Genomic DNA, 23,484 nt, shown 5'->3' with positions numbered 1-23,484 from the left:
AATCCTATTTAGAAAACAGACATTTTTCCGTTCGATCTGGCTTCTCCTTATCCGAAGTTTCACCAATCCACGCAGGGGTACCTCAAGGTTCCGTAACAGCACCTCTACTCTTCAATTTATTCACCTCAGATCAACCTACCACCCCCAACACTACAACTTGTGACTTTGCCGACGACAAGGCGCTTCTAGCGATCCATTCCGACCCCGAAACAGCCTCAAACCTCGTACAAAATCATCTCAATCTCTTATCAACCTGGTATAAAGACTGGGGAATAAAAATCAACGAAACAAAATCCATCCATTGTACGTTCACACTAAGGCAAATAGTCTGCCCGCCCATCTTCCTCAACAATGTACCTCTCCCAACCGCCCAAAATGTCCGATACCTAGGTCTACATTTAGACCGCAGGTTAACTTGGGCAACCCACACCCACAACAAAAGACTTGCCTTAAATAATCGCTCTCGACAACTACGTTATCTCCTCACATCACATCATGTCAACTTAAAAAACAAGCTACTATTATACAAACTCCTACTCAAACCAATCTGGACATACGGTATCCAACTCTGGGGTGCAGCCAAAAAGTCCAACTTAAACAAAATTCAAATCTTCCAATCTAAATGTCTCCGTCAAATAACTAAAGCTCCCTATTATATATCTAACGACACTCTACATAAAGATCTAGCTATTCCAACAGTTCAAAACGTCGCAAAAACCTTCTACAAACGCACACACTCCAAGTTCCACAGCCATCGTAATCCCCTGATTTCCGAACTATCTACCAACACTATTCCTGGTGACCCCAGAAGGCGTCTAAAACGTACCTGGTGTCGTGACCTACTAATCTAAAATTGTTTATACCTCTATCTCCCTTAATTTTATAACCACACCCTCTCCTACTAGCAAACTAAAATCCTAGCCTAAAATCCTAACCTTAAGTGCCTCCAATGGGCGGTTTCTTATTTCCAGCCTCTCAAAAACCATATCACCTCCATCACATACACTTATTGTAAAACAACATTTACAGATTGTGTATATTTAAATAAACGTTAAAAAAAAAAAAAAAAAAAAAAAAAGTTAACAAAATTATCATAATTCATAATATATAATATGTATGTAATTAAAATATATATTTGATTTCATAATAAAGTTTAATTCAGTGTTTATTAAAAACGAAATACTAAAAGGTGTTTGAATTTATATAGACCCAAATTTCAATGTTACAGTCACTAAAGTTATTGTGTTAAGATTGAAATAACTAAAGTTTATATTATATTTAATCTATAACTGTATGCTAATACTGAAAATATGCAACTACCTAGGAGGGATTTAGCGAACTTAGGCTTACTGATTATTACATATAGACCTCGCTTCCACAAAAAAATAAAACCGTTCTTTAAACGTGCGTATTTTAATTCATGGAAATTAATTTTCAGGCCCATTTAATAAATACAAGTCTATTAAAATATTTAAAACGTAATATGTATAATGTATAAAACTATTCGAACGTAAATATTCATTAGAAAAAACCTTTATACTGTTAAAGCTGGTAAACCGAAAAACCACGGGGTGTATTATACTTTGATATAGCTGCAGGTATGGTTGTATCACTTATAATCCATAATCCTTTTTGCCTTTGTATTATACTACTTATTACTTTTTTTAAAGTGCATTGTTGGTTGATAGTAAACGAAAATGCAACCTCCGCTCCGTAGCAGACATTTAATGGCATTCTAAATACGTAGTTAGGTGTTGATTTAGTAGCGGGACTCATAAATTCTTAACATTTCAACTTATAGCTGTAGATATAGGATTGATAAGACATACAAAACAAAAATAAGATAGCATACGATTTTATCATTCTAATTTAAATAAGCACACAGGTTTAGTATGTATGTGTGTGTGTGTGTGTGTGTGTGTGTGTGTGTGAGAGAGAGAGAGAGAGAGATCTATGTACGAATATGAATACTAATTACACTTCATAGTATGTAGAAAGAATGAACGACCATCAAAGCACGAAGTCAGTTCATGCCCATAGAATCCCAAATCTGCCTGGGGGGTGTCTTACATTGGCTAAAACAAAAGAAGAATTATTGCACAGTGGTTGGTCCATACGCTCTTACGAAGCTGGCAACTATAACACAAAAAGTTTTATTCTCGTGTTCAATAAGAGATTTTTGACCGTAGGTACCATATGTTCTATTTCAGAAACAGCGAAATCACAAAAGTTCCATCATTCCAAGGCACGATCTTATCATAATAATAATTATTATTATAATTCAAAAATGTTATAAACTATTAAAAATGATTATAATATTAGTGTAGCTGAATTATGATAACAGTTATGATAATAAGACCGGTAAAATAATAATAATTAATGGTAGGATTATATTGTTAATAATAAATTGTTATAATAAATAAGTAAAATATATTGTAAAAATGTCCTTGATGTTAAAGCAAAAAATAAATTTAAAAAATAATACTAATAAATATACACCGAAACACATATTTTAATGTATGTACCATATTTGTGAAAATGGTATATAAGAAGTTTAATGCTTATTTATTTGTTATTAACGTAAAATTACTAAACGCGTCTCGTTCATTGATGAAATCGACAGCTTAAAGTTCATAGTATTACAGCAATTGTCAAAGAGTCTAAAATTAAGAATTGTAAATGTTATCTATTCGTTTAATTATAATTAATGTATATTCAAAATAAAATCTGAAAATTGAGTGATTCGTTAGAATAATAATCAAACGAACAAATTTCCTGAATATTTGTTGAAATGAATTTCTAAACAAATGAATATATAATTGACCGGTAATATGAACTGTTCACTCATGTTTATTTATTTAAGACTAAATTCAATGCAGTTTAAGTATACAGTTTGGTATACATTTTTATTTCATTATACAGGATAAATTGTCTTATACAATGATAAAGGAAAAATAATTATAAACGGTATTTTTTGTGATCTTATCAGTATTTTTCAATAATTTAGTTCCTAAGTTAAATCTATTGATAATAGTCATGTACATCGCGTCTGAATGTTATCACTGGATCATCTTCCTCTTTTTCCACATAAACTTGTTATAAATATCATTACAGATTGTATATTTCCAATAAAAAAATAGGTGATAGGTATACAAAAAAAATCTATGGACGTTAAACATTTGTATTAATTATTTTAAATAATAAACTATTAATAAATAATTCTATTCATCGAGTAAATATATTCGATAAGTGACTGTCAAGTTTTATCTTTTTAAATAAAATTGTTCACGTCCCTATATATTTTATTGTATATTATTTATAATTTTGAGCTGGTATTGTCAACATATGCATTTTTTTTTTCGTTTAATATTATTTAAATTTCATAGTAAAAAGTTAATACTACTAACTACTACAATTGACCGATGTGACATATTATTCAATTTGTTTTAGAGATCTATATGATGAATATATTTAAATATGTGAGCCCGTTGCACCTGTGATTTAAATTCGAATAACACGGTAAAAACTTTTTCGAGTGGACTGATTGATTGAAGAATCTTAGTATAACCAAAATTGTATAATAACACGTATGCATATGACCTAATTTAGTTAAAAGTTTTTTTCGCGAGCATTTGCCAAAAAGTTCTTCGCGATTTAATAGCGTCAAATTCAAAAGTATACATATTGATGTATTAAAATTTACAATATATTGATATCTATACGCATATTATCATTAAAATTAAGTTTAGGCATTTTTTTTTTTAAATTTTTGAAAAGTAACGCTCAACGTTGATGCGTAGGTAGGATAACGTCAATTAGATATGATACATTGCTCTGAGGGAACTGACGGTGCGGTCACCACGCTTATGTACGGTAGAACGGTAGTAAAACCAAAATAGTATGTAATAATATAGTCAGTGTGCAGTATTACGCACGCGTATTTATACATTTCGGAAATATTATATAAATTACCGTTCGAGAGGTGGGTTGAAGATCATTGGATTACCGATCTTGTAAATAAGATTATATAACATAATACATATTACATTAATTAATGATTATAGCCTGTATTATAGCACTAGATCGAAAACCCGAATGGACCACGGGACGAAGACAAAGAAGAGCCTGTAGAATAAAACCAATCGCTGACATTTGGGCGTGTTGGTTCACATACGATTCAAGGTTCAATTCGTATATATAAGAATCATGATATAATTTCGTTATGAACAAACCCACAAATGATGTGATAATTAGTTACATAAATTACCGATTTATATAGTTTGTCGAGGCGTAAGCGTGGAAATAAATTAAAATCTTGACTGTACGTCAAAAATAATTGCAAACGCACATCAGCTGTATAGTACACATAATAATGTACGTACGAATTATAAACCTAATATGGTTTTTTATGTAACATTCGACGCATACATCACCCTGTATATGGGAACATTTATTACGTATGTTTGCGTATATATAATTCATATAATATATATATATGTATGTATAAATGTATGTATATATCGTGTTTTGTGAAGAAAATCGGTGAGTTCGATTTTCCTCGAGCGGATTCGTGTTACTCGTGGGAAAACATTAAAGTGAAAACGACGAGCAAGAGAAACGATGGCGCGTGATTTATTTATTACGGCATGGCGAATTTCGTATAAGAAATGAAACAAAACAAATCAAATCTCCTTCCCTACCAACGGTTTTGTCGTCATCACCATCGCCATCGCCGTGTGTTGGCTTCAAAACACTTGTCAGCTCACTATATAATATATAATATACAATATGAAAGGATACGCGCTGTGAACGTAAGAAATATGTAAAAGGCGTCACCGTAAAAGCTTGTATAGTGACGTTCTGCATGATTTTTAGCTACTCCTTATATACTTACATACATTGCATACACACATAATACATATCGATCCGAACACGTTACAATATTACGAAGTATAAATATAAATGTATAGGTATTATGTGTGCATTGTGCATGGGTGTACTAATGGATATTCTATATTTATCAACAGTTGGAAAATATAATATATGTAAGTAATAGGTGATTATGTAAAAAAAAAAAATAACGTTCTCTTCTTTTATATGCCACACGTTCGCCTGCACGAGTTTATATATAAACTGTGATATAATAGGCATAAATTATTATATTTTATTAGGTTTAGTTACAGCAGACAGAGTTACTATATAATATATATCCTGCAGTGGCAAAAACGCGCGTTGTCGTATTATTGTTTTTGCGAAATTGAAATATCACCGGACACCGCGAATGAAAAATGGAAAGCAATAACGATTTGTAAATGAAAAAAAAAACTAAACGTATACGTTTGCACAGATGTAATTAATTTTGACCCGACTTTGTCCTACGTATTATAATGTGTTCTGCGTCTATCCGGAGCCGCCACCGTAGGTAAATTTTATGCACCACCACCACTTCTGCAATGCTGTGCTAATGGATAACGGGAGAAAATATGCGAATGAAAAGGATTCGGCCGGCGATATTAATACCTACAGGTTCCGTTTTCTGCGTCCATGGTAGACGAGGTTTTTTCATTTTTTTAAACCCCGTGACATAATGCAATACCCATATAAAAAGTTTCAAGTCAAGTTTGTAAAAAAATATTAAAATATCTCTAGACAAAAATAGATTGTAATATTATGTTCTTCATAAGAAACAAATTATCTCTGTATTCGTAATTTATTATCATGTGTATATATATATTATATATATATCTTATAAATAAAATAATATGTGCAATAGTTTTCATTGAACTGCATGCAGTAATACTATATAGTAATAGCTGACAAATAATCTGTGTTTATATTATATTATATTATAATATTATAATATAAAGTATTATATACAAATTGTATGAGATAACACAAAAATATTATAAAGTATTTTATTAATATTACTGCTGGTATTGGCCAATTTTAGATATTCTACACGTCAATGGATCTATATTGCCTATTTAATACGCCGTGTAACAAATGATCTAATTATTATAAAATAATATGTGAATATCTTGGATCGTGGAGTACAAAATGAATTTATGTTCATTATTCTGAAGTGCTTTATATTTATGATAATTTTAAATTAAATAATATTTTTTATTTTAAAAATTATTTGACTTATGTTTTATTTAATAATCTATTAAATAAAATGGTCATAGTGTTATTAAAATTTTAATTGCTACAAATATAATAAAACAGATTTTTTTAGAAAAAAGTGCACTTTAATTAATAAATACAATTTTTTTGTATTCAATATTTAGTGTTTTTTACCATACAATATACATTGGTACATTTAGCTCATAAATATTACTATAAATATTTAAAAATGCACTCTTCAAGTAACTCTTACCACAGAAATTCCTATCAAAAATATAATTAAATTAAACTGACTAGTTTTTTTATTCCATTAAATTCAAATTATTTACTTTACATATTTATTGAAATAAAATTTTTTGTAATAATAATATGTGAAACAATCATCTAACCATCAATTTCATAGTATTGACTATGAGTGGGAGTTTTGAATCACCCTATCTTTACTTTGAGGTTAAAAAAATAATAATTTTACTGGATACTAAATCATGATTATGCAGTCTTAACCATTTCTTAAAAGAATTTCATGAGTTTTATTCTTGTACATTTTTTAATCAGAATTAATTTTATTACTTTTAAAAATACTTTTTATGAAATTATATAGGTTATTTTTAAAACATAAAGAAATTCGAACTTGTTTTGGTATTTCTTGCAGTGGTTTACTGGTTTATATATTGTTATGAAACTATAAAGTGAACCAAAATTTCTAAAAGTATTCAATTGAAAAGTTTCATAGTATAAAGCTGTTTTCAGACTTACTTAATTAAATAATCATTTACAACAATAAAATCAGTCTTGTTTTGGTAATGATTGTTCATTTTTCGACAAAATTCTATAATACGAGTATATTATGTTTTTAAGGCTTGAAAATTACAGATGATATCATAACATTACACAACTTTCTGTGTTTATATGAAACAGCTGCTAGCAGTTAAATCGTTCGTAATATTTAAGTGCATATTAAAAATCATATTTACAATCTTATCTGTGTAAAATTAAAGCAATATAATAAATAAACAAAAAATACTTATCGATACCACCATAACACCTAACAAGAATAATAATAATAGAACAGGACACGTATTCAATTTTTTGTCATGGGAAGGGGGAGGATTAATGCTACTTTAATCCTCTAAACAATTTCCCATTTTGATATTTGACGATTTTTCCACTAACAATTTTTGTTATTAGTTGTAACTCAAAAAATATTAATCGTATAGACATGCAAAATAGCACTACTACACAAGGAGAACAATTTTTTGTCACATAAACATTTGAAACTAAAATTATTACATCATTTTTCAAAATAATGAAAATCTGAAAATTATTTTGTAGTTAATATGTAAAAATTATCTAATAGTTTTATATATCTAAGAGTTGATGAATATTTAATACAAAGTTTTTCATAAATAATTTATATTGTGACCCAAAATTTTAAAAATAATACTGTTTTTTTTTAATGTATAGAAATATCAACATCAAATTTATACAAACTAAATATTCAAATAAATACTAGGTATAGATTTTAGTAATTTAAAAATATGATTTGTAGCTATACTTGTGTTTTTAATGTATTTTATTGAACTTTTTACACAATAATTAAATTTTCAAGTGCAATATTTTCGTTGAAAATGTATTTAATCCAATGTATTACTAATAATAAAATCAATTTCTTCAATAGAAATTTACTTTGTTAATAAGGCTGGCAGATAGTTTTTTTCATAAGTATTGATTTATAAATCTACGGTTGAATTCAAATATTCAACACACACATTACGGTGACTTACTCAATGACCCGGTACACCCGATATCTACTTTCATCCTTTTTCTGCAAAATGTATATAATATATAATAAATATATATATTATGTATACATTAACAACTGTCAAAAAATATTGTAGGTATGATCTAAATATTTAAAATACATACAGTCTCTTTTTTTAAAGCACTTATATGAATTTTAAATGTTTGAATATTAAAATGTCGTCGAGATTGAAAAAATATTCAAATTATTTCTTAGTTTGAAAAGTATAACATTTCAATTTTAATTGCTTCTTAGACATAAAACTTAAGTATAATGCTTTTTAAAATTTTTTACAACAACTTAAATATCTGAAATAAACATAATATACTCGATTTTTTTAATGCATATCAGGTATAATTTTTATGAAATAAAATATTTTAATGAAAAATAACGATTTTAGATCATTTATCGTGGTTCAAATATTATAAATAATTCGTAGCGAATTGAAACTTTTTACCATTCCGTATATTATTATCTACTTTTCACAATTGTATTTTCAAAATATTTATTATTAATTGAAATATGATTTATCGCAATAGCAATAACAGACAGACTACGAGTTCAAAATAATTTTTCATCCTATAATTGAATTGCAGTCTCTACTAAATTACTAGGTGCACTCAATAACAACTATATACTAAAGAATGAGTTTCCCAGTTTTAATACTGTTTTCTGCAGGCTTCATCCCAAAATTAAAATTATTCATTTTATTAAAATTTTATAATTTGTGTACACATATTTTATATGTTTTGCTGTCATTAGATTGGTATATTATTATATTTTTATTTTATTGTTATTAACTGGAAGTGGTATGCAATAATTATATTATGTTGTTTCATATTAGCAAATTTATTAGTAATATTTATGATAAACGATACAAAATATTTAAAAATGTATGGAAGAAGGTTATTCGAATTTGTTTGCATAATCCATGTTTGTTGTCTATGAAAAAATTAAGCCTCTCCCGTTTCTTAAAATTTAACTAAATCTCCACCTATGGCCACGCATAATAATCGAATAATGTCTGTGGTGGTCACTAGCGGTGTGGCAAAAGATAATATTGTGACGTGGATTTAACACTATGGCCACGATAATAATATAATATATACATCATCTTCAAGCGTATCCGGTGCTCTTTGAATGGATACGTTTATGGACATTTAGGGAGTGATTATTTTTCTGAACTACCAACCAACATTTCTGCCGTTAAAATAATTTAATAATATTATGACGTTCACCAGTCCGAAATGTGTGTGACACATTATCTAGGAACGTCGACGGCGGATGATGATCTACTCACTGGAGGTAGACGTTTTATCGTGGTGAGGTTGGAACGCACGTTAGACTATGTTAAATTTCATACTGGTGAACTCTTGACACTTTTAGCAATTTGTCACAATAAATATATATATATATATATATATATATATATATATATATATATACATAAATAAATAGAGATAGTGAGAGAGAAGACGTGTTGCATATTCTTCCACCCAACAAGACGATTTATTAAAATATTAACGCAATTTACCTACTTATGAACATTTTTGTATAAATAAAACTTCCAATGTCATTCAAAATTCACATATTATAAAAAAATGTATATAAAACAAGTGCATTATTTTATTTAACTGTTTAATCATAATTATTGATTTATATTTCCATTTAAATGTTATGATTATATCTTGTTTATATGCGTTTAGTTCATACGCCATTTCTATGTCATATAAAAGCTTATTTTTCTGTTTGTATGTTAATACAATTTTGAATAGGAAATATCATTTGATAAAGAAATCAGTCTTAATATTCTTTTTGAATATTTTTGTTGGTAGTTTCCGCTGATTTTGTGGTTGTTTTTGGTAGGAAGTATATTATATATATAGAGGGGGATAAAAGGCAAATATTTTCAGCCGTCCGCTTAGTTTTTAATTTTACGCTTAAGTCAAATCATGCAAATTATAAACGTAAGCATGAAAGTTTATGTTTTTAAAAAGAAAGAAAATCGAAACATGCCGGAGGTGAGGGTATGGAATTTTACGTAAAACACGTTGGTCGTCGCCGAGTACGTGGTACTCTTAGTATTGGAATATGTATTTACCTATAATGCCTACCTGTATATTATCATTATTACTCTAACAACCATGTCGACAATTTTTATTTTTCGATGACGCAACACGAGAATAGCCTGTAATCAAACACAATGATAAACGGTGAAAATCACGTTAAAGTTAACCTAACCACCGTCAAAGTATACCACCATTATGATTTTCAATCAACGTTATGCGACAACAACCTGCAAACAAACACGACCAAAAATAAACTCTATTTTAATAGAATCGCCCGCCTAAAGTGTTTACTTAAAAACTCGTTATGCACAAAAATCAGAACCACGGATTTTGTTTGTTTTAAAATTTCATGCCGATATCGACCGGGTTATTATTATAATATTTTCGCGTATAGTACCTTATAATATTAAAAAGTTCGTGAAATCGAATGTTAGATTATGTAAAAATGAATTGAATCATCTGCTTGACGAATCTCTCTGATAAATACGAATTTATATTGATATGCTCATATAATATAGGTATATATATTATAACCCAAGTTGTACATTTTTATAAACATCCTGAGAATATTAAAATTTTCCAGAGACATGTTTTGAACCATTGAAGAAGAAAAATCGCTATAGTCTGAGAAAAAAAAAGCTATGACTCGATACAATCCACGTACCAAGATCGTAATATACATAATATGAAAACTGACGAGTTGATTTTTTCTTCACAGGTTCATGGTCGTTTTGGTGTGCCTGATTTTCAGCGTGCTCTCAACGATCGAAGAGTATTCCGGGTTCGCGAACGAGACTCTATTTTGGATGGTAAGTATTTGAATATTTTGAACTTTGATATAGAACCTAATAACTATTATTAAAATTATGTTTGAACAATATCGTGTCAACTAAAATTTAGGATGTTCTGAGAGGTTGTAAATCAAAAAATATATTTCTATAATATCTAAATAATTTATTGTTCGTTTACCACACGCCGCCATACGTGTTGTGAATATTATTATTAGGCTGCGACAAACTTCACAATTTAGTAACTAACGTATCACGTATGCATGAAAACATTAAACGTACCTATAACAACATAACTAATTTAGAACATTTGCCATTAGATTCCTAACGGAAATTGTGATAAAAAAAAACAAACGGCGAACCCACAAACTATTTCACAAACAAAAATTATTATCTAAAAAACTGTATAGCTACATAGTAGTACTTAGATTATTTGTGGTTAGATGAGATGTATGTATATGTATAAAGAAATTAAATCATAAGAAATGTGATTGTGAGAAAAAATTTAACACTCCATCAACAACTACATAATTTCATTACTAAAATTACAGCGTTTTAGTTGAAAATCAATTGTCTACAGCAGGGTGATTCACGTATATTTATAAAAAAAAAAAAAATATTTTAAAATACATAACATTATGATAATTTCACCTGCCAATTAACCATATTAATTTTGCTAACAATTCTCTCCTGATCAGAATGATGTTGATTAAAATTTTAATTATAGCAATGTGTAATTTTTTCGTACCTATGCGCTTAATACTTCACATTAAAATTTTAACTATAGGTAATTATTAGTAAAATAATTGTAAAATTAGATTTACATGTTATTACAATTTATTTTGTTGTATCTCACTTCTATTTTTGATAAGATTGTTAATTTTCATTACTTTTTTTATATTATTCAAAAAACGTTTTGGCATTTATTCTAATAAATATAATAATAATTAAAAAAATAACACAGTTGCATTAATTTTACCTAGGTGATCATTAAATTTTTTTATTTAAATGGTTAAGTACATACATAGTTAAATTTTTTTCTAATCCTCACTTCATAATTTTCTCAAAACACTTTGACTATAAAAAAAATTTTCATTTGGAGCGGGACAGTCTCAATATGATAGTGATTTCATATTCAATAGTTATTTTTATTATTACAAATAGGTGCATTAATAATATGATGTACCTATATGTATAGTATTTCTCAATTGTTTTCAACTGGAACTTTTTATTTTTACATCGTAATTAAAAAATTGTGCACTTAAGTATTCATTTGTGTTTCAAACATATATATATATATATATATAATGCGCATTGTCCTTTGAACCAAAATAAACGGTGTATAGGTAATATAATATATACGTATATATAAAATAGCCTGAACAAATAATATGTAAATTGCTTCTGATAATGAAAAAATTTTCATTCATATTATACGTGTGATATATCAAACGGAGCTGATTTGCAATTTTATTTAGTTTTTTCTTAATAATCGAAAGAAAAAATTGCATATAAATTTTAATAAAAATGGTATGCCATTTATAATATACATATATTTATACATATATTATTTAAACGTGTGTATATGTATGTGTGAGTAAATTGAGTATCATTGATTCTCAGTAGAATATAAAATTTGCCAACCATACGAAAATGGCAAAACAAGTCGAGTATGACATGTCTCTGGGGTTATATAAAAGACGAGAAAAATCCTAAGGAGAGTATCCTTACATAAGTGATAATAAAGGTACTGGTCTACGAGGGAGTAATTTAGAAATTGAATCGAATCACATACATCTTTTTTGTGTTTTTTTTATATTGGAAGTCCTCTGATAATTAGTTAACAATAACGTTAAAAATAGAAAAGAAAACTGAAGGAAGAAAATCTAACCGTAAAACTTATTCATAATATATATTATTATAAATTATAATTATATTTATTTATTGTATTACCTTATGAGTTTAAGACATTTGATTCGATTTAAATATGGTCTGGTCATAGCACAAAAATAGTATTGAATAATATAATACTATTTTATTATTTTTGACAAGTTTATTTTTTTCAAATAATTTAATTTAAAATAAAAATTCATTTTTATTAAATATTCCTTACGTAATACCGAGTATCGGAATCTGTCAAAATGGCTATCATGATACGTTGAATACATTGAATACATTTTTATTAAAAAAAATCTAAACACATATAATGTGACATTCATTGAAAACAACATATTTTTCCGACGTATCTGAGTTTTAATATTCCGATCTTAACACTTTAACCCAACCATACGGTTATCTCATTGAAGTGTTAAAATTTCCATTTATTACTCTTTATCGTGTTAGTCTTTGATTTTAAGTTTTTTTTTCATATTTTATTCCTTTGTGCCTCGTCTTATGTTTAATGATACTCCTAAAATAAGTACAAGTTTAAAATGCGTGAAATGTGTATACGTAAAAATGTTTGTCCTATTATATAATATTAACTATATTATCATATTGTCAAAAACACTGAACCACTCGAATTTGACCGTTTCTACAAGACGTTTGAGGTTTCCAATGACGAAATTGTTCACTGTTTTAAAATGCATTGGTGTAAAATGCATTTGGGCGTATAAAATACGCGAATGAATGTATTTTCGTTTTTTTTTTTTTTTTTTAACAAACATAAGAGGACTTATGAGGAACCTTATATTAAATTATTTCGTTTATTCGCTGAGGAACAAAAAGCAGTTTTATCAACTTATATCAAAAATAAAACCTACAATAGTATCTTTATTGATAAATATAATAATATATTAATTTATAGTTAACGAATAACTCAAATGTTCAATAGATTTAAATTAAATAAAGAAATATGACATTTGTTATATTTCATACCATGATGTCTAAAAATATTTTATAATTTGTACACACACGATTCGGTAATATTTCTTTGAATCATTAGAGAAATCGATTTGAGTTTTCAACTGAAATACATTTTAGTGCTATAATTACACTTAGAGTACTGATTTTCTTACAAATATCTGTTGAGACTTATTATCATGCCGTATTATTTAGTATTTATGTTTTCAAAAATATTCATAGAGAGATAAAGAATATTTGAAATATTATTCAAAACATATACATCATATTTTTTTCTATTTATTTTTCTAAATTTACATTTTTTAACCATATATTACATTTTAGTAAAATATATTATAGTCAAACATAACTGCAAATGTCAAGAATCTATATAAACATTTTTTTCCCCCATTTATTTTATTACATTTTAATAATATAATATAGCAATATACCTATAATTGAATAATACAACAGAATTATATATTGTTATATAATGCATTCGTTCAGGCCATAATATTTTCTCGTACAATGATTGATTTTTAATATATTATTCAATAAGTGCTATAAGAATTATTTTCGAGAAAAAAATAGTGTTTGCCCAGACTTCTATTTATATAGGTTAAAATATCTGAATTCTAAGCTCCCGCAACAGTGCAAGTAAAATATGATGTGTAATGTCAATATTGTGTATATAAATGCCATTTACGTGACATTAATTTACCTAAGCACACCTTTTTAATTCAAGTATATTAATATGATTCCATATAGGTTTGTTTTATTAAAATTAATTTTATGAAAAGTTGAATGTCATATAACATTTTAAATTGATGATCCATCAATTTAAAATACTTACATAATAACGCCACGAATAATACAATTATATGTATGTATAACAACATGTTCTATTATTAGTTAATTTTAAAATTATTAAACATTATATTTCATTTTCTTGATAAAATTCCTGAAAATCAAACAAATGTTTTATAATCCACTTGAATTTGTCAATATTTTAGCTGTACAAGTATCTTAAATTATTATTTAATAATAATAGTACAAATGATAGATTTTGATTAATTTGAATCACGTGCATATAATGTATAAATTATACGCTGTACTTACAGTAAATATATTTAGTACCTAGTCAAATAAAAATAAAACAATAATAATAATTTTTTTTCATAATGCTTGAATAACTTGAATTTATAAATGTAGATATGACAGATCTACCTGAGAAAAAATGGACAACATTGTATGTCATGAAGGTAAAAAATATACATAAAAGGTATGTCGTTTCGACATGACAGACACAGGAAAGGGCGTTTCTGAAGACTTAATGATTGTTTTTTTTTTTTTTTTTAGATGCAATTAAGTTATACCGGTAAATTCGTTTTTAACGTTGGGTTCTAAAAAACTTAGATTCCGTTTTATGTCATGTCATAGACTTTTAAAAGCTATTTTCGTGGTTCTACGATCAAAGTGATTTAGTAAAAAAGCTGTGGCAGGCTTGGGGTGTTGGTAACGTTTTAAATTACTATTTCCTAATATTATCATGTCATCGTTTAATCGTTTAGTTTATGAAATCAAATTTGATTGTCTATTATACTAGCTATAGCGGTACCTAATATTATGGGATCCTTCAATCTACAGGTCAAAACTGTTATAAATTATAATATAATGATGATGACATGTACGGTCAACTCACAAATTAATCAATACTGCCTTAATTCAAAACTCTCAGTCCAAATATAAAACATAATATGTTTTAAGGTTTAAAGAACAGTTATGTAGCTTTGTATAATTTAATAAAATTAGGAACAGAATCAATAAATTGATCTTAGTTTTAAAAATTATGACTGAGACAAATATTCTGCGTGGAAAAAACAATTTTAAGTATAATTCTTAATTGCAGCTCTGCACACTGAATACTAATAAAATGTTGAACATAATCAACAAGACATTTTTTTAACGCTATTATTAGGTATTGAAAATCATAATAAATAAAGTTATTGTAATATGGCTCATACTTAAAAAGTTTATTGTGGATAAGACACAGCACGTATAGGCAATAACTAAAATACAATGTTTCTAGATTTTTGTGAAAATGTCTATTAAGGTATTAAGATATATTGCAAGTGCAAAATTACTTTTGTCTGGAGATATTCGTATATATCCATCATTACAAAAAAATACATTGTGTTATTTCCAGTTCTAATATATAAGTGATTTATTTATTTTATTGGTGTAAACTTTTAAGAGCTTTTACACGCCACTCAAAACCGTTTGTTCACACTGTACATTCGAATCACTCATGAGTCATGAGTAATTATTGAACCTGATTTTTCGAGAAAAATTTTTTTTTCCTTTCGTTCAGAAAGTTAGACTTATAAGTAGGTATGCTGATGAAATATTGTATACCAAATTGATTATCAACAAATTATGAATATTTGCATAGCATGATAGATTGTAGTTTGTGATTTTGTGTACAGTTTTTTTTCAATGATTTTCGGGAATACATTTTATATATTCAAATAACTAAAATTGAATATCATACATGATCAATATAAAATATATAATTGCGCAGTTATGCATATTATTAGACCACGCATCTATATACGATGTAATAAATCCGTGATTCGAAATGTATGTAAATTCTTTCGTTTTAATTCTTATATAGGAGTTCTAAGAATTATTTGCATTTTTATTGAATATGTCAAACATCCAAACAAATTAAAATATAAATGTAATTGGTAACAAAAGCTATTTAGATGAATGGACACTCATACTCTTTAAAAGTTTATTACAATTTATTCAAAATCCTATAACAGCTGTAAATAAATATAAACAAAAAAAGGACCATTCATCAACAGTACTTCGGTATTTTTTTTTTTTACTTAATAAATCTCCGGCAATTTCGTTTAAGACAACGAAGGATATTATTTTCAGGAATTGGAAGATTAGCTTGGATTTAGATTTTTAAAAGGGGCTTTTCTGGTTTCATCGTTTACAGTAGATAAATATAATTATATTATAGAGGTGCTTGTGAAATGTCGGGTTTTCACTACATTTACTCAATTTAGAATGATCAAACATTTTAGGATATAATAAAGAAGGTAAAGGTGAATATAAATAAATTTGATCTAGTTAATTCGATATTTTTTCAAATGTCATACCTATAAAATACTTTGACAATGGGTTCGAGTATTCAGTATATAGAATTCTTATTCAGTAAAAGAGGTGAAATGACATTGCAATTTAACGTGAAATTCAATTGAATGAGTTTATTCTGATTCATCGTGAGCTTCCAGTCTTAACCCATGTAGCCATTTGGTTTAAGTGTGGCTGATTTCATTCAGCAGATCTACCAACAATACTACTACAAAGGATTGAAGCTAAAATCAACGCATCTTAATATCCAATAAGCGTAGTAGGCGTAAATTTACATAGGTAACAGAAAAAAACAAAAAATATTTAACTACACTATTTAGCTATAATATTTATATATAACTATACGTATAGAAGTATTATAGTATAGTTATATAAATGTGCGTAGAAACTTTTTAGATTAAAAATTATGGCGTCAGTCATGCCGTTGCAAATTGCAATATTGATATGAAACGGTCTAACTGACGATACAGGAAAGACGTCCAACTGAGCCCCATGAAATCAATTAAATGTGATTTATGTATTCGGATATTGTAAATATTATAGATACCAATTTAGGATTGTCTTATTTTTAAATAGATATACATAACGTATAATACAAGGAGATTCACTAAGCATGCTTGCCCCTTTGTCTTCTTCGATAATACAGTTATTCAAAATCTGAGTTTTGGAAATTTTAAATGTACTTAAATACCATATTATTTTCAAACACTTAAGATGTTTTGTACTAGATACCTTCTTAAAAAGTTACGTGTGAATACAATCTTCTGTTTTTCAAATAAGACTCCCCTCAACCCTTACTATACTGTAAATCATAGAAGGATACTCCCAGCATAAAAAATATCAGAAATTTGAAAATATGATCTTTGGTCTTTAGGTAGGTATATTTAGGAATTCTAAGAAGCAGAATTTAAATATATCTACTACTATAGAAAAAATGGAGGCGAGCATGCTCAAAAAATTACTCTGTATATATCTGTAGTCGACAGGTTTAAGCAAATGGCAAGTTCAGGTTAGACACTATATCGGTACACAATAGTATTTTACTCACTGACTTACAAATAGAAGCAGTAAAAAAGACACGTGAGAAATTGTTACATCTGTCAGAAGGGTTTTCGGGCAGCTTGTACGCATATACCTAATTATACTGGTTGATTCTCCAAGCGTGCTCATTACCATTTTATCCTTTTAATATGTATTTATTCGAATTTTTGATGTTTGAAATTCATAAAACCTATCTTAGTTATGAAAATTGTACCTACTTAGGTAATACTAAATCCATTTTATGTCATATAACCTCATATCCCTTATACATATTATGTATATTCTAAGCATATACCTTTTTGGTCTAAAAACCTACATAATATTATAGATAAATAACTCAGAAACCATACTCGCTTAAATTTCGATTTCTATTCTTACATAGACATTTTGAAAATTATAATATTTATTTTATTCGTTTTTAAAAATACTGGAATTCGGAATCTGAATAAATGCTCAATTAAAGGACAAAACCAAATGTGAACACGGGGTTGTTGAATCACCCAGTTTATATGCATAAATATATATGATATATATGAACGCAATATGCTTGTGGAAGAACTCGATGGGTGCGCTGGTAAAAGTAGGATTTCTTTTGCTTTCGTATGCGGAAATCATGCATGAACAACTCATGCATTTACACGCGCGCGCGCTTACACACACACACACACACACACACACACACACACACACACACACACACACACACACACACACACACACACACACACACACACACACACACACACACACACACACACACACACACACACACACATGATACATACAAAACCGCATTGCAAATTATGCAAACCAGACACTAGCGAAGGCAAGTTCTTTCAGTTTTGATTTATGAACGTGGATATTTCATCGCATTTTTCATGTGTTTTTTTTATTTTTCTTTCTTTTTAAAGTGAGTATAAAAGTCTTGGGAGAGATAATGTACGACCGACGAATACCTAGATCATACACGGTTACTCCACCGTCGTCTTTAGGTAATGCTATGAATAATGATAATCTGTACGTCTCTTTCTCTTTCTCTCTCTCACCCACTCTCTATTTCAGATTTCTCTTTCTAACGCTAGTCTATAATATATACGAAATGTTTGCAGCGCTTTGTCGTTCCATATATTATAAACATGTGGATGGAATGCATGTGATGAAATATAATAAACACTATTAGATTGATTCAAAAAATTTATTTACATTGAACGAAATCGAAGCGTTTACACCATCCAATAACAGACGAGTTTCGTTAGTTATACCAATGCAATACTCGTTTATTAATAATTGTCGTTTAGTTTCGTATAATACGACGTGATAAGGGTTATGTTTTCATAATATTATATTATGCATAAAGCGTCAAAGCTGATACATACAATTATAACATATTATACAAAATATTAGCGTAAAATATATGTACTTTTTAAGTTTTAAACACATGCAATACACTTCTAAATTCAGTTTTGGGTAAAACAATGGACATTTTCATATTGCACAACGTGGTTACACCTACGTGGCTACGTGTAGCAATTTGTGAAAACACAAAAAATATATCTTACGCGCATTTACCTTCGATGATGCTAATTCTATAACATAGGCCAAAAGCATAATATATTATACGTTTATCATACGCATGGTTAGTTTAATTTGTAAGTCATGTGTAAAGATAATTGAATAGAGTTTTGAAAATAGATCTTTTGAAAGTTTTTTTTTGGATTTGTGTTACAACGTGAATATATTATATGTAAGCGATGTGCGCATATAGATATAATGATTATTGGTGGATAAATGCATAATATATGTAGGCCAAGGCCTATCTGATTTAATATTCTTGCTGTATTGAATAGTCAATTCCTTCCGTGTAAATCATCCACGCTATCTTAAGCGTAATTGGCTCAAGAACCTGCTCATCATTAAAAAAAAATACAACACAAAATAAATATTTAAAAAAAACAACTGTATAGAATTTGGAAGTATGTTATTGGACCAACCCCCTTCCACCACTCCGTCCAGTCATAAGTATTTGTATACCCCCCCCCCCATATTACCTATTTTATACATTTATAATATAGAATGTATACGTATATTATATTCTTGTTTGTTCTAATAAAAAAATAAAAATAAAAATGGTATTGTTAAATATTAAAATTTCATAAAATACTCGCCTAACATGTCAGTATTTACTGTATAAATTTTATTGTATAGACTAATACAACACATCATACACAGCAAGAGTTGTATGTTCTAACTTAATACGTTATTTCAATTATTTATTTTTCCAATGAAAGTTTAAGAATAAACCATATTATACGCATATCAATAAATTATCTAAAACTTTATTATCAACTCACTATATTTAATTAAAAAATGGGATAAAAATAATAAATAATTTCACTTTTTAAAGTTGAAATTAATACTTAAAATATATTAAGCTCTTGTGTATTTCTCAATATTCCTCACAAATTTAAAAACGTTGGAACTTATTTAGTGTGCAATTGTTTTAAGTGATTTCTTTGTAAAACTTCAGATATACTCAATAGTGTTTCAAAAAAGTAAATCATTCGCAACGGGTCCTCCCTATTTTATTGTATTTATTTCTATGTACCTATGTATCAATTGCATTTTTTAACCAACAAAAATAATTTTATTAATTTAAACATCAACTAATAAGGAATCTTCTTACGGTCTATAAATGAATATTTTAAATGTAAAAGTAATAATTTATATTGTACACAATTTGAATAATAAAAAAAAAAATTAAAAAATGTTAATGAAGAAGGTTCTACTGCAGTGATCTAAAGACTGAAAATGATTTTGCGTGGTACTTTCGGCTCAATTATGTTCACATGAATTGTTATACGTGTATAATATATTAATATTATAAAAGGTGAATCAAACCTCCATATTTTATTTATAGAAATATTCGTGTTTGATTATATTACATCTGTATGTAAATTATTTTGTTCCCACAAATGATTATATTTTTCAAACTACACAAAACTGTATCATATCACAAACATTAATTGTACGAAAATCTACTAACAATAATTATAAGATATATTTACACAAAATAAGCTTAAATATAAGTCAAAACATTTTGTTATTAAGTATTTCTTCAAAACATTGTAAAAACATTCCTGTTAGAAAATAAATTATTTTGGTTCTTTTACTTCCAAATTATAACATTCGAATGTAGATCTCTGTACTCTGAAATCTATCAAAATATACTTAAAACATTTTGATATACTTATTAAGAATATCAATGAAAAAAATTAGTGAAATCTTATTCAAAAATCAGTTTAAAGTTTGTGAACACAGTTAACTAGATAATATGTAGTATGCGTAACGTGTATATGATTTCGTAGTGACAATTATTTCTCGAAAATAATTGTTTTCATTTCAAATTTCTTCCAAACATATCTATGAAAACAAATTTAGCTGTATTTTTAATTGTTTATACTTAAATATACAAAAAATAAATACTCAACATATCGACTTTAAATTTCTTTTCAAACTAATATGTACACTGGACCATATTTATAATTCATTGTGTTTGTTTAGTGCTTAAAATATGATCACTTTTTATGAATATTATATTTTTATCGAATTAAACTATAAACTTGAAGTAGTATTATAAATCACCAATAATACAAATCACGGAAACTTTAATTCCATGTGATATTAAAATCTATGGAATCGTTATACGTATAATATTAACATTTTTCCCCATAGTACATATTTAGTAATTGTGTTTGAAATTTCTCAACGCATGTTATTCCCTATTATATTTTGTACGTGAACCGTTTTGTAAAACTCGTTGTTAATGAAAATGTGTATGTACTACTAATATTAAGGGTGGTGATGGAGAGTTAAGAAAAACTTCCATATCCTTCCAAATCGACCGGCTTGTGACTATGTTTTGAATTTAAAAGTTCACAATATGATGGGCACATATTATATTCATATAGTGGCAAATCATAATAAACAGGAATTACATGTCGTCTATAATGATCACTTATAAGTTTATAACTATATAGTCGTACTGTCGACCGACTGATCAGGATATCTATTATTATAACATAATGTTGTTATTATTATTATTATTAGGTATTAGTATTTATAGTTTATAAAAAAATATTAAATTATAACAAATGGAAATACCACATAATCCCATTACACTCGGTTTCTAGTTGTTACCATAATATTATTTAAAGGTAATAAATGTAGGTGTATGTTATATCAAAATTTAATATAAATATGATTCACAGCAGTGAAACCATTTTATAATGGTTATATAATATAAATAATGTTATGTACTTATGTACCTACCTAATAAAAATAATTATTGATAACTGTCATACAAAAATTCAATTTTAAAGATTTATATTATACATATTGCAGAATGTGTGTTTTGAAGAAAAAAATGTACGAAAATATTATAACTATTGAGTATATTATATTGTACAATATATACTCAATATAATGTTCAACCTTTGACGTTAGACATCCAGCAAACAATTCAAACATCATAAATAATAATAATATAATAATAAATAATAATGATAATAAAATAACACATGGAAATATTATTTGTATCATTGGTTGTAAATATATGTTAAGTTACGTGGCCTTTAATGTTATTCGTATGGCCTAGAAATTGGTTTACGGTTCACTGGCGTTTGAAAGAAGCCTTTCGTGTATGTACTTGCACATATTGATGATCATAATGAAAATATTAGCACAATAATATAATATACAGACAGCTCACAAGTAATTCTGTAACAAGTAACAGAACATAATTCATATAATTTTGTAAACACATACACTCATACATATGTATACCTTATATTCATACATATTCAACCCATACTTGATAAAAATATTTTTGAAATGTAATACTTATAATACTCGAATGGACAATTTTACATATATGTCTATTGTTCTCTGATAAATATTTAAGTAGGTATATTTCAAATACTTGTCTAAATGTTGTGTTTTTTAAGTATATAAATATTGTTATATCATAAATTTACATTTTTATATTGATGTAGGAATCAAAGTTAATAGATAAATCCAGCATAAAAGTAAAGGTACTAGAGATTTTTTTGTCAAAATATTTTGAATTTTTTATGAAATAATAAATTAAGATTTTCAAATTTATTTAAGTTTATAAAATTTATGCAGTATGCACATTGTAATTATGTGAGTTGGCGGTAACCTTTCGTCGTTTGGTATTCATACGGGAAATACAGTGATTTTTTTTAATTTTTAACGAAAAAAAATCTTTTATTTCAGATCGATTTTCCCTGGTGAAATTATAGCCAGTGTATGACTAAACTACATATAAAATAATAATATTATGCAAGATCTAAATGCACATACCAAATAATATTATGTATTTCCAAAACTCAATTACCTACTTTAATTAATTAATTTCAAAAACATATTACAATCGTTGCCGAACGATGATTAATATTCAACTACACGACGTTATCAATTGATGTGTTAAATGAGTCTTTAATGTAATATTATTGAAATTAAAAAATATATAATATGTTATTCACAACTTGTATTGCTGCAGGTCGTATGATGGTCGATATGTCGATGGGTATATTATTGTGTTATATTATATAATTATCTACAAACAGAATGATTA

General features: G+C 27.3%; 1 protein-coding gene across 2 annotated transcripts in view; it reads left to right on the top strand.

Annotated features, from left to right (window-relative positions):
* The window catches only part of KCNQ (KCNQ potassium channel), a 280,998-nt gene that overhangs the window by 230,686 nt on the left and 26,828 nt on the right, over window positions 1-23,484 (top strand). For both annotated transcript variants that reach the window (XM_089219918.1, XM_089219917.1), the window contains one exon: window positions 10,712-10,802. In XM_089219918.1, coding sequence (XP_089076044.1) covers window positions 10,712-10,802 — 91 coding nt within the window. The remainder of the gene's footprint in view (window positions 1-10,711; window positions 10,803-23,484) is intronic.

Source organism: Diuraphis noxia, unplaced genomic scaffold, assembly GCF_037042655.1.
Source record: "Diuraphis noxia isolate RWA-SAM2 unplaced genomic scaffold, SU_Dnox_SAM2 contig0002, whole genome shotgun sequence".
NCBI lineage: Eukaryota > Metazoa > Arthropoda > Insecta > Hemiptera > Aphididae > Diuraphis > Diuraphis noxia.
The sequence above is the reverse complement of the archived record's forward strand: the minus strand, read 5'-3'. Positions and strand labels throughout refer to the sequence as shown.